The sequence below is a fragment of the Delphinus delphis genome, chromosome 1, assembly GCF_949987515.2.
Source record: "Delphinus delphis chromosome 1, mDelDel1.2, whole genome shotgun sequence".
NCBI classification, from domain to species: domain Eukaryota; kingdom Metazoa; phylum Chordata; class Mammalia; order Artiodactyla; family Delphinidae; genus Delphinus; species Delphinus delphis.
The window spans coordinates 21450075-21463776 of record NC_082683.1 but is presented as its reverse complement, the minus strand read 5'-3'; the positions used below and the strand labels follow the sequence as shown (position 1 = coordinate 21463776).

Sequence of the window (13702 nt, the reverse complement as noted above, 5' to 3'; positions counted from 1 at the left end):
CAGCCCCAATCCTGACCTCTGGGGAGGAGAGGAGGGCTCAAGGTTAAATCAACCACCAAGGGCCAATTATTTAATCAATCATGCTCATGCAACCACAGGGTTCAGAGAGCTTCTTGGGTGGTGAACACATGGAGATTTGGGGAGAGTGGTGCGCCTGGAGAGGGTATGGAAGCTCTGTACCCCTTCCCACATACTTTGCCCCATACATCTCTTCCATATGGCTGTTCCTGAGCTGTATCCTTTTATAATATACCGGTAATCTAGTGAGTAAACTGTTTTCTTGAGTTCTGTGAGCAGCTCTAGCAAATTAATCAAACCCAAGGACGGGGTCGTGAGAACCTCCAGTTTCCAGCCTGTCAGTCAGAAGCACAGGTGACGACCTGCATTTGGGAGTGGCATCTGAAGTCACAGGGAGGGGGGTCAGTCTTGTGGGATCTGAGGCTAACTCCAGGGAGATAGTGCCAGAATGGAGTTGAATTGTAGGACATCCCGATGGTGTGGCAGAACTGCTTGATGTGGGAATAAGCCCACACATCTAGGGGCCAGAAGTGTCAGAAGTGTAGTGTAACAGTAGAAGAGACACACAGGAGTGTGATGCTTCACCGTTAGAATGGGGTTTGTATGTTAGATGCAGGAAATGACTGGATATGAAAATCCAGCCCCGGCTAAGGAATTTGGCCTTAATTCTGTTGAATGAAGTGCCCATTACACTCCTGACATCTACTACATTACATTCTTCTCCTTAGCTCCATGTATCTCACTCTACTCCCTGCTATAACAGGATTTCTCATGTTAAAGAACCAAGTCAATGATCAGTAGCAATAGGTGAAACAGAGAAAAGACATGACATTTTTGAAGGTAATAATCAAACTTGAGGATGAGCTGTCCCATCAAAAAAACTGACACTGATGGGCTCTCGGGCAGTGGGGCTCAACCTCGATGCACATTGTAATCACCTGCGAAGTTTGTAAGGCGAAAAGTGTCCACGGCCAGGGCCTCTTGTGGATGTTTGCCCATTTTTAATCTACGAGAAATAGGCAAATCATATAGTCCAAACATAGTAATTGGTAGTGGAGGAGGAGAGCTGGGGAATTTTAAAAAAATCTCCAAGTGATTCTAAAGTGCAGTCATGGTTCAGAACGACTGCCACAGATGAAGGTCAAGGAGGAGCTCCAAGTTTCTCCTCTCTCAAGCCTCCCCTCCCCACTGCCCCCAGGGATGGCAGTTTTCTACCTCCATGGAGGAGAAAAGTACTCAGGTTTAAGGATATCTTACTGGTCACTGTGCAAGATTAAAGTTGGGAACTCAGGGAAGAGAGGCCTCGAGACCGCTCTCTCAACCCCCACCTCAAAAACTCTTCCTGTTTCTCTGACTCACTGACGTGATATCCAAAACTTGGGAGTGGACTTTGGGATACACAAAAATGGAGCAAACCTTTTTGGCCTATCTTTATTCTGGGCTGTTCAGACTAAGCAAAGGGCTCTCCATAGAGCCCTACCTAACCTAGAGGTTGGCATTGAGGTTTGGGGACAAAGTCTTAATGAGCAATAAAATATTTGTTGGCCTTGCTCTGTTCTCTATGCATAGTCTCATGGAGACCACATAAGATATAGTAACTGAGGAGAGGATTCGGGTATTCTCAGGTGCCATGGCCAATATCAACATAAGAGTAGTTCAAATTCACTGTGATTACACTGAGACATAATATGTCTCATTAGCCATACAACAACTCATTTCATCCTTTTTCATAATCACTGCGAGAAAAACCAAGTGAATTAAGAGACTGCATCTACATTGAGTTAAACAAAAAACATGACTTGGCTCTCACCTCCAGCTGCCGAATTGCCGTTTCCCTCTCTTTAATAAGTTCCAAATCCTGTTCAGTGATGGCCACCTCATCCTCCTGGCTCTGCATCTGGTTCCACTCCTCATGGCTGCAGGGAGACAAGCACACTAGTTGATTCCTCCTCTCTAAGGTGTGCATAAGACATACCTTCATCACCTCTGCTGCCAGCAGAGCCTGCCCAAAGACAGTACCAGGGCTCCGACTCCTCTGGTATTAATACAAGTGTCAGAGGCCACATTCTTCACATCCAGAGACAAAGAGTTGGTAATACCAAGAAAACAAAGTCTCAGCTTTCCTGGGCAAAACTAAGAGGAAGCAGAATTATAAGGGATGGGACTCCTTGCTGTTTCCCTTCAGGGGTACACTCTACAATCTTGCTAGGGCTTGCTAGACAGAAGTGGACAGAGGTTTGAAATCAACAAAGTACACTGGCCCATTCTCTCCCAGGGCACTCTCAAAGTGCAAGCTGTATTGGTATCTCAGATACTAGACAGGTGGAGGAGAGCAGGTTAAGTGACCAGTCAGTGCTTCACCAATTAGTCCGATAGAATCACACACCCTGGTTTTCGAGAATCTCTTTGAGGTTATGCTTTAGGTTAAATGTCTCTTAACAGAAAGCCAAAGTAAAAAGCTAGTGAAATGTTATAACTCTTCTTTTCAGGTACCATATTTAAAAGAAACGCATACAACATCTTATACTAGAAATGTAACACTTTGAAAATTCAGTATGAAGCATTTTCCAACAGTACACATAAATCACAAATCATCTCCACAATATTTAAAGAATTTCCTCCATGTGCTGGAGATACAAAACTGAATAAGACAGCACCCCAGGCCTTTGAGGTGCTCACAGTATAGTGGGGGGGAGATAGATACATACCTATAAGAAAACATTTTATGTTCTCAACTAATACCATCAGTACATTTTTATGGAATGTTAATTCAGTTTGGAGAAGTTAAGAAAGGAGATGTTCTTCAGATACAAATTATTTGCTTCTTCTTTTAATACTCCTAGAAGGATGGGTTGCCTCCATTTTAGGGATGAGTAAACACAGACCCAAGAACTTTGAATAATTTAAATCTGAATTTGAGGTAAAATTATTTAGACCTCCGAATCCGTAGATTTGGGGGCTCATACTTATTCTTATTGAGCCACACCCTCTCCTCAACACATAGACATCAGAGATTTCTTGTAAGTTTTTTATTCACTTTGAAATTATTCCTTCCATAATTCAAAGATCTTGGAAAAGCCCACAGTTTTGACTTTTTTATTTGATGGATTATAAATTACCTACTCCAGGACTCCCTTTCTTTTTCCTCCTTTTTTCTCATTGATTTTTAAAATTAAAATTAAGTATAAAATCCCATCTCGATTCTCTACATTAGAATAATTCCTTTACCTGTCAAATGAGACGAGCTGCTCCTCTCTTTGCCTCTCCTCCACCTAGAAAGCAGATGGTATTATTGCTGCTGTTATCCAGAAACATGTCACAGACAGACAGACACAGACACACACACACAGACACACACACACACACACACACACACACACACAATGGCTTCCTTTAGCTACAGTATAAAGAAGTAACATCCCTTGGCTCCAACAGACTCTGTAAGATGACACAGGGCTCTGGCAATCTGACTGGACCAGGAAATGGGTGTGAAGTAGTTGAAAGCAAATCTGCATTCCAATTTGGATTCAGAACAGAAACCATAATAAGTAGGACGGAGAAAACATGGATAGGAGAAAGGAATAAAAATTAATAATAATGATAACCTATCTTAAAATTTGGAGGCAGGTGGATTAAGGGAAGGAGTTGAAAATTTGCTAGGAAACAAATTTTCAGAATATGTGAAGATTTTTTTAAATGGACATTTAAAGCATATTAGGTACTAAAGTGGCAAACTGACTTAAAAAAATCAGTCTAATTATGTATTACTTTTGTAATTTAACAACCAAGAAAAAATGTTAAAAGAGCAATCTTTTCCTATTTTTAAAAAGCCGTCCCTTTTTATGATAACAATAATTAAAAAGATAAGCAAAATAAAGAAAATTTCAAAATTCTTCCCACCCAGAGGAACACTGTGGGTTTTTTTAAAAAACATTTTTACTCTTTCCCCATATCAAGAAACAAAACAAGGGCTTCCCTGGTGGCACAGTGGTTAAGAATCTGCCTGCCAAGGCAGGGGACACGTGTTTGAGCCCTGGTCCAGGAAGATCCCACATGCTGCGGAGCAACTAAGCCCGTGCGCCACAACTACTGAGCCTGAGCTCTAGAGCCCACAAGCCACAACTACTGAGCCTGTGTGCCACAACTACTGAAGCCCGCACGCCTAGAGCCCATGCTCCGCAACAAGAGAAGGCACCGCAATGAGAAGCCTGTGCACAGCAATGAAGAGTTGCCCCCACTCGCCACAATGAGAGAAAGCCCACGCGCAGCAACAAAGACCCAATGCAGCCAAAAATAAATAAATTTAATAAATTTTAAAAAAAAAGAAACAGAACACTGCTAGTGTCCTAAAGCCTACCTATGTGCCCTCCTCCAGTTACAACCACCTCCCTCTCCTTTAGAGTAACCATCATCCTGACTTTGTGATCATCATTTTCTTGTATTTTTTATGTTTTTTAAAATTAATTAATGTATTTATTTATTTTTGGTTGCCTTGGGTCTTCGTTGCTGTGCAACGAGCTTTCTCTAGCTGCGGCGAGCAGGAGCTATTCTTCATTGCAGCGCGCGGGCTTCTCATTGCAGTGACTTCTCTTGTTGCAAAGCATGGGCGCTAGGCGCGTAGGCTTCAGTAGTTGCGGTTCACGGGCTCTAGAGAGCAGGCTCAGTAGTTGTGCGCATGGGTTTAGTTGCTCCGCAGCATGTGGGATCTTCCCGGACCAGGACTCGAACCCGTGTTCCCTTCATTGGCAGGTGGATTCTTAACCACTGCACCACCAGGGAAGCCCTATCTCTTCTACTGTTAATTGACATTTGGATGTTTCCGATTTTTGAGTACTACAAATAATGCTGCTATGAACATTCCTGTACATATACCCTGGTACAGACTTACAGTGTTCTCTAGCATAGAACTGCTGGGTCATAAGGTGTGCATGTGTTCTGAAGTTGCAGCCAGAATGTTTTCCAGTGGTTGTTCCAACTCATACTACCACTGGCCAGATAGGAAAGTTCCTGTGCATCATATCCATGGCAACAACCCTCCTTGTTCACAGAATTTAAAATTTCTGCCTTTTTTTTTTTTCTGCCCTTATTTTGGACATGAAATAGTATCTCAGGGTGGTTTTAATCTGTAATTCCATGACTACTAAAAATGGTCCATTTGACCATTATTCAAAGCAATACTAAGATGTTATTTGCTTTTTTCACTGTGTTGACAAAAACAAAGGTGGACAAAACTACCACTTGCACTTTAACACAAATCAAGGCTGTGGCACCAAACCATACTAGTTTTCTATTCTTTATCACCACACATAGGGGGATAAAAGCCAGTTCGTCCTTAATGAAGCCATTAAATGTATTAATTAACTAAATCTCAGTACATGTCTCGTTTTTTTTTTTTTAGTACGTCTTTTTAATATTCTGTATGATGAAATGGGAAGTATACATAAAGCCCTCCTGCTACAAACAGCAATACGATGTTTGTCTCCAGGAAAAGCACTTGTGTAATTGAGTTGCTGGGTGAACTAGCTACTTTTTTTAGGGAATAGCATTTTTGCTTATTCAATATAGTTTATACTTATATATAAAACTTTTAAAATATATAAACTTTTAATACAATTTGTGTATATATATATACACATATATATTATACACAAACATATATTATATATGATATATATAAAAGAATAACTAACAATCTATGGTTACTCAGATGGGTATTCAAAAGACAAGGTCTTCAAGATAAACAATGTGAGCCTGTCACTTCAAGGAAAATAATGCACAGTGTTTGTTGCCAGTGATAAAAATCTAGCTTTCAAATAGAAAAAAAAAAATAATTCTGGAAAACTTGTATCTACTGCTTGTGAACTTGAGAGATTCTCAATATTTAAAGACTTTTCTGGTCAAGCTGAAGATAATACATGATTTTTTGATATTGTAAAATGAAATATATCAACATTTAGAAGACCTGCATAAGTCAGGGAACCAATATTTTCCAAATGATAAATACATGATGTTATAAAAATCATACACGGATAAAAGATCCAATAAAAGCATAAGACAGACCAAGATTTTAATGCGTCAGAGTATGAACAAGTCATTGACAATGGTTTTCGATTCCACAATGCAACTAAGTTTTGTCCAGTTTTGATGTAGTATCAAGGAAAAATATCAACAATGATCTGAAGAGGTTAATTAAAATACTCCTTCCTTTTCCAGTTACTTACCTTTGTGAGGCTGGATTTTCTTCAGATACCTCAACCAAAACAACATATCGTAACAGACTGAATACAGAAGCAGGTATGAATATCTAGCTTCCTTCTGTCAAGCCAGATATTAAAGAGATTTGCAAAAATGAAAACAATGCCACTCTTCTCATTAAAACTTTTTTTATTGTTTTGGAAAAGTAGTATTAATTAAAATCTCATTTATATTTTTATGTTAGTAGGTAATGGGTTTATTATTATTTGTAAATGAAATAATAAACATTTTTAAAACTTCTCAGTTTTAATTTCTAATACAATATATATCAATAGATATCATTCATACAAGCAAAAGCTCTTTGGGGTCCTTAATAATTTTTAAGAGTATAATGGGGCCCTGAAATCAAAAAGTTTAAGAAACTATTGTTCTGTTGGGTTGTGTCTTTTTCATATTGATTCCTGAGAATTCTTTATATATTGTCGATACCAGTCTTTTGTCAGTTGTACAAACAGCAGTATCTTCTCCCTGTTTGTGATTTGTCTTTTCACATATTTACCACTTTCTTTATTCTTACTCCTTTCTGCTTTTCAGGCTTACTATCTGCGATCACCTTCCTTCTGCCTGAAGTTCATTCTTTAGAATGTTCTTAAGTAAGGTGTGCTGATAGCAAACTCTCTTTTGACTGAAAACGTCTTTAATTAGCCCTCATTCTGGTTATCTATTCTCACTGGGTTTAGAATCCTAGGGAGGCAATTATCGTCCTTCATAACATTAAAGACAACACTCTACTGGCTTCAAGTGTTGCTGCTGAGAAGTCTAACTATTGCACCTTTGAAGATATTCTATTGTTTCCCTGGCTATTTTTTGTTGTTGTTGTTGCTGTTTTGTTTTTGCGGTACACGGGCCTCTCATTGCCGTGGCCTCTCCCGTTGCGGAGCACAGGCTCTGGACGTGCAGGCTCAGTGGCCATGGCTCACGGGCCCAGCCGCTCCGCAGCATGTGGGATCTTCCCGGACCGGGGCACGAACCCGTGTCCCCTGCAACGGCAGGCGGACTCTCAACCACTGCGCCACCAGGGAAGCCCTCCCTGGCTATTTTTATGATTTTCTCTTTGTCTTCGGTGTTCTGAAGTTTCTCTTTGATATAGAATGAGAGTTTTTAAATTTATCCTTCTTGGGATTTGTTGGGGTTCTTGAAACTGTAGATTAGTGACTTTCATCAGTTCTGAAATATTACCAGCCATTATCTCTTCAAATATGACTTCTGATCTATGTCTGCTCTACTCTCATTCTGTAACTCTAATTAAAACTATTATAGGGACTTCCCTGGTGGCACAGTGGTTAAGAATCTGCCTGCCAGTGCAGGGGACACGGGTTCGAGCCCTGGTCCAGTAAGATCCCACATGCCGCGGAGCAACTAAGCCCGTTTGCCACAACTACTGAGCCTGTGCTCTAGAGCCCGTGAGCCACAACTACTGAGCCCGTGTGCCACAACTACTGAAGCCTGTGTGCCTAGAGCCCATGCTCTGCAACAAGAGAAGCCACCACGATGAGAAGCCCGCACACCACAATGAGTAGCCCCCACTCGCCACAACTAGAGAAAGCCCATGTGCAACAAAGACCCAACGCAGCCAAATATAAATAAATAAATAAATAAATTTATTTAAAAAAAAACTATTTTAGATCCTTTTACTTCAGTCTCCATTTCTCATAACCTTTCTTCCCTGTTTAACTTCTTAACCCTCTGTCCTACATGCTGGATAATATCTTCTAACCTATTTTCCAGTTAAACCACACACCCGTTAAGTTTTTAATTTCCACATTATATTTTTCAATTCTAGAAAATCTTTTGACTCTTTACAAAGCTTTTTGTAGTTTCCTTCTTCCTGTAGATGTGTTCAAGATCTTCTATTTCTTTAAACCCAATAAGTATAGTTAGCTTATAATTCTAATACATTAAGTCTTTATAGGTCTATTTCACCTCACTTTTGTTTCTACTAGTTTTTGTCCGGGGTTATTTGTTTATTTGTGTACCCTGGGCTGCTCATTACACTTCAAAAATTATTTGAGGGTATTCTTTTAGGGCTAGGATAAAGGCCTCTAAACAGAAAGGATTTCTATTTGCTTCTGTCTGGCATGTAGGTACTCAACCAGACCAGGACTACTTGAAGCTTTAGGCTTTTGGACCATTCAGGTAGAATTTGGGCAGTAAATCTGCCTGAAGGTTACTTTGTGGTACAACTTACTGTCTGGATTTCCCCCCCCTCCTGCCATCCTCAGTGCTAATGCGACCTTTTTTGCAGTCTGCTAGGGGAAAGGAGGGCTTACTTTTCAGTTTTTAGGGCCCAGTTTAATTTGAGGAGCACCTTCTTTTAGATTATCCACCATGCATGGATCCTTGGCTTTGACTTTTGTCCCCCTTCATGCCATGAGGACATCAAAACTGAAGTTGGCCCTCAGTAAATGCACTCAGTGGAAAAGCAGTTTCAGTGCTCTGCTCATGTCTATGGGTTCACACCTTCTCTTAGACTTTGACCTTAATATTTTCATGGCTCTTAATATTTTTAAGAAATTGGGTTGTTAAAGTCTAGTATTTGTTAATTCTTTTCAAAGAGAAGGCTTGTCCAAATAACCTAGCCTGCGATATTCTAGGAAACAGATGTATTCTTTTTTCAAGTTTTTAACATAAGATCAACATGACAAGAAAAAAGGAAAAAGAAAATTACACACAATTCTACCTGTCACTTTTGTAAATCTTTGGGCACATTCTTTTCTAGTCTAGTGTACAAAGTGACCATATGTACACTTTTTTTTTTTAAACGAAGGGTAAACCAATCTGACATTTTCACAGCAGCTAATGTCTATGTTTATTATTTGGAGGGATAGTAAGCAAAGAAAATGGTCAAAAAATTTTTAAAAACTTAGGAAAGAACATCCTGAAATTTGCAAAGGTCTTCTTTTGGAAATAAACTTACAGAAAGACGAGATCCAGCTCTTGCTCTGGCAATACTCTCCTTTTCCTTTTCAGATACCCTTCTCTGCACAGCCTGGAAATTGTTTAAGGCTGCAGAGAAGTCATTCATGAGACGTTCCTTCTGAAGTTTCTGCTGGCGCTAAGGAAATTAAATAAGAACTTGAAATTTCACATTAACCCAGAATCATTTGGTTTTAATTCCCATTAAAAGCAAAATTATACCTCCTAAAGAGTTCCAACTAGGAAAATTACTATGAAATAGGCTCTTCCTTAAATTAATAAATTTGTCCTTTTCTAACTCAAATCCCTGGTTAATACTATAGGCCAAGTCAGAGTTTTCCTTCTTTCATTCTGACAAACCTGGGAATTGGGTATCATTTACCTGGTAAGGGAATCTCAGAGGGAACCACAATTCAAAATGTTAGCTCCCAGGAGAATCTAAAAGCAGAATACCCAACAGAGATTGTTTTCTTGCTAAAATGTTAAAACTGTATTCATCTATACTGAGTTCGCAGCTTACCTGAAAACCATGGAATCATTTTCCTTCACACTGTAGTGAGGTTCAAAATCTTTGAGAACCTGAAAACTACTTTGTAGAGTTACAAGCTACCTTTACTAAGCTTACTGATGCTACATCTCAAAAAACACATACTGAGAGCACTTGCTGGGTGCTGAGAACACAGAAGTAAAAAGTCACCCCTGACCTCAAACAGCTTATCATCTATTTGGAGATAAAGAATTTAGATATACAAATAACAAATCAATACAAATAATTGCTATATTCAATTAGTACTATACAGAGTACTGTACACATTATACAGAGGCAAGTATGATCAGTAAGAATCTAAGTGATCAGAAGGCCTCCAGAGGAGGTGGGCACTGAAGGAAGAGTAAGCCGTGAAGAGCAGAGAGAAGGGGTAAGGCGAATCCAGGCAAGGCAACAGTGTGAGCAAAGGCATGGTGGCAGAAATTTGCAGAGGATCTAGAAAAAGATAGTTTGGCTTGAACCAAAGGCTTTTTCATGAGCATAGCTAAAAGATAAAATTGGAAAAGGAGGAAAGGGGGTGGCCACGGCAGGTTTTAAATGCCAAGATAATGAGTTTGGGATTCAACCTCTACAGAACAAAGAGCAACGAAGATTTCTGTGTGGAGAACACGATGGGTACAAAATGATAACTTAGAAAAATTAGTCTGTGATGGCGATGGAATGGGAAAAAGAAACAAGTCAAAAAGATGACTGCAATAATCTAGGTTTAAGGTTAGGAAGACGTGGTATCAGTAATGGGAACACAAAGAAATGAATCTAAGGAATATTATGTGACTGGCTGTGGGGAAAGGGGTATAAAGTCAAGGGATGACTCAAATTTCACACCTGGGAGAGCGATGGTAATACTGAAAAGCAAATTTAGATAAGGGACTTTTTATCCCTTTTCTTGGATTTTAATTTTTACATAAACATTATAACAATAGGGGGAAAAAAACCCATCACTCCCCAATCTCACTATACAAAAGTACTATCTTTTAAGTATATCATTAACATTTTCCATGTTACCATACTCTTCACAATTATGGTCTTTGTTATATAATACTCCATCAAGTTGATCTAGTAAATTTTAGGTAAATATTCCTTCTAGACTGTTCCATTTTTAACCATTATAAATAAAGCTAAAGTGAGCCCCATTGTAACAGCTAATATTTATACAGTGCTTATCATGTACCAGTACTGTTATAAGTACCTTATATAATAACTCATTTGATCCATCCATCAACCTATAAATTAGGTACTATTATAGTATCTATTTTACAGATCAGACAAATGAGGCACAGAGAGGTTAAGCAATTTGCCTATGATCACACAGTAAATGGCAGGGGTAGAATTTAAATCCAGGAAATTTGGCTCCAGAGTATATAGTTGGTTTCTTTTTCTTAGAACGCAGACACATTTGCATGAGTGGGAACATTAGGTCAAAAGGCACAAACGTTTTTATGACAATAAGCATTGTTAATCAGCTTAGTTAAGGGGTTTGGGTGAAACAGGAGGAATTCAGTATAAGACAACACATTAAATTTTAGATGAAGGCAGCATATTCAAGAGGAGATGTTAGAGCAGGAATTGGCAATATGGGCCAAATACTTAGAGGTTTAGGGGCTAGGGCTTGAAAAAGATCTGGGGATCACATTCATAAAGGTGACAGGAAGCTCATAAAAGTACAGTAGAAAAGACTCCTGAGGGAGAAAGCATAGAGTAATAAAATTACAGGATCAATGGCAGAGCCTTGGGGCACACCCATTTCTAGGAAGATATAAAGTCAGAGAAGGAGGCTGAGACTCAACCTGGGGTAAGAGAAAATAGGCCAGAAAGGGATCACCAGAGTTGGGAGACATGAAAACTACTTTGTAGGCTTTACTACAGAGATCATGGAAAGAAGAAAGTTTCAGCGAAGACAGGATGGGCAAGAGGATCAAATGAAACAAAGAAAAGTGAATAAACTCAAAAAAGCCCACTGGATTTAGCAACTAGAAGGTTACTGATGATAGCACGTAAGTATGAGAAAAATGCTGAGAGTAGGATGTATGGTTTGATAGTCCAGTAACAAAAAGATGGGTGACAGGGCTAACATTAATTAAAGAAACAATTGAAAGTGCAAAGAATATTCAGCACAATAGGAGGAAGGGAATCAAGGATTTGTATTTCACCAGAGAGAATATGTCTGTAGATTTATTTCATGTTCTTAATGATCCAAGATAACGTAAGGGAACAAGAGCATGCATAATCCAAAACTAAATTCTATTTGATTTTGGAATACGTTAGATTTATTTTTAAGCAGATTGAACTTTATATTTTGCTTAGGCTACTATTTAACACTTAAGTACTTTCAATACTCTGTTTACATCAGACTCTTAGACTCCCTTTTTATTACTGCTAAAACTATCTGCAAGTGTGTATTCCCTAAGTGCACAGCTGGGAGGAGGAAAGGGGTGATTTGGGAACAATTTGAGATAATGAATGGCAAGGGGGAACTGGTCCATAGGTGAAATATCAGGATGAGTAACAAAACAAACAGCACATGAGGATAGTCAAAGGGTGATTACATTAAGGTTACTACTTTGTAGCAGGATGACAAAAGCACCTAGTTTTGGTTCTTTTCTTTTGTGCAAGGGGATGCCAAAACTCCAAAGACTGAACGTATACTTCATTAAATGACTTGCCAGGAATGGGTTAAACTGATGATTTTCAAACTTTTTTGATGGAGACACAGAATAAGAATGTGACATCTTGACCTAGCACCATATATATACATATGTATGAAAGTTTCATTAACAGTATTTACCCTTATTACATGGTTACACACTCTGATATTTCTACTTTGTTTCATTTTTATAAATGATGATCATAACACACTAAAATTGTTTTATGTTCCAATAGTCACAATGCACAGACAACCCGGGATAGGGAGGTGGTAGGCTTCATCTTTAGAGCCATCAGAGATAGGATACCATCATTTAAAAAAATTCAATAATAAAAAGAAATGTAAGTTAAGTGCTCCCATGAATGGTACAGAAACTAAAAGCAAAATAGAATCATAATAGGCTAAGATAGATGGAGAAGGTTTTTGCCCTGGAAGAGAGAGGATCTGAGGCCTGAGGCAGACCATGAATAATAGATTAAAAAGTCAAGCCACAATGGAGGGGGCACATCTGACTTCAGGAAGGTCTGAAGAAAAGGCACGCATATCAAGGGAACAATGAATTCCAGTAAAAATTGTGTGTTTTTAAAGGATTTAACTGGCCACTGAAGAAAATGACTTAAATAGAGGAATCTATCTCCCTGAGCATTTCCTCAACCTGAGACCTATAAATGATTCATGATGCGACATGAAAGTGACTACAAAATATAAAAGACGTCTGCTTGAAATTTATAGATACAGGATACAAGAAAACTAGGATCAAGCCTGAAAGCATAAAGCTGCAGGTCAAACCCCAACAAGATGCAAACATGGACATTCTTCTCCAGTTAAACCCATTTTACTAATATATTATTACTAATAACAGCAGCCACTACCCATATTGAGTACCTACTAAATGCTAGGCACTTTGCAAGATCTGGTGCATGCGTTCTTTCTGTTGTCACAAAAGACACTTATCCATTTTATGAATAAGGAAACTGAGGTTCAGAGAAGGTCTATCTAGAACCAAAGGCCAAGTTATTTTTTGTTTCACACACTGCCTCTCCACAAAAACAAAGTCCTTTCTTATTAAAAAACAAGCCAAAACCCCACAAAATACCAACCTGTTCTGAAGTAGATAAAGGAAGGGGCAAGGACCCTAATTCCTTCAGTAATTCATTTGTTTCCTTGGCAAGCTGATTTGTAGAGTGCTGTAACTGTTGCCTAAGAGAGAAAGATATGTTTTAGGATATTCTCACTTCTTGAGAGCTGTTGGTATCAGTTCATTCTCAGTGTCTCACAACGCAGGGAATGAAAGGGCACTTGAAGAAATGGGTTCCTAGATG

The 13702-nt window shown here is 38.9% G+C and overlaps 1 protein-coding gene across 2 annotated transcripts in view; it reads right to left on the bottom strand.

Annotated features, from left to right (window-relative positions):
- STX12 (syntaxin 12) overlaps positions 1-13702 on the bottom strand; it is a 34206-nt gene that overhangs the window by 5448 nt on the left and 15056 nt on the right. For both annotated transcript variants that reach the window (XM_060017142.1, XM_060017133.1), the window contains exons 3-6: positions 13481-13580; positions 9191-9328; positions 3247-3290; positions 1829-1934 (exon numbers count right to left, since the gene is read on the bottom strand). In XM_060017142.1, coding sequence (XP_059873125.1) covers positions 1829-1934; positions 3247-3290; positions 9191-9328; positions 13481-13580 — 388 coding nt within the window. The remainder of the gene's footprint in view (positions 1-1828; positions 1935-3246; positions 3291-9190; positions 9329-13480; positions 13581-13702) is intronic.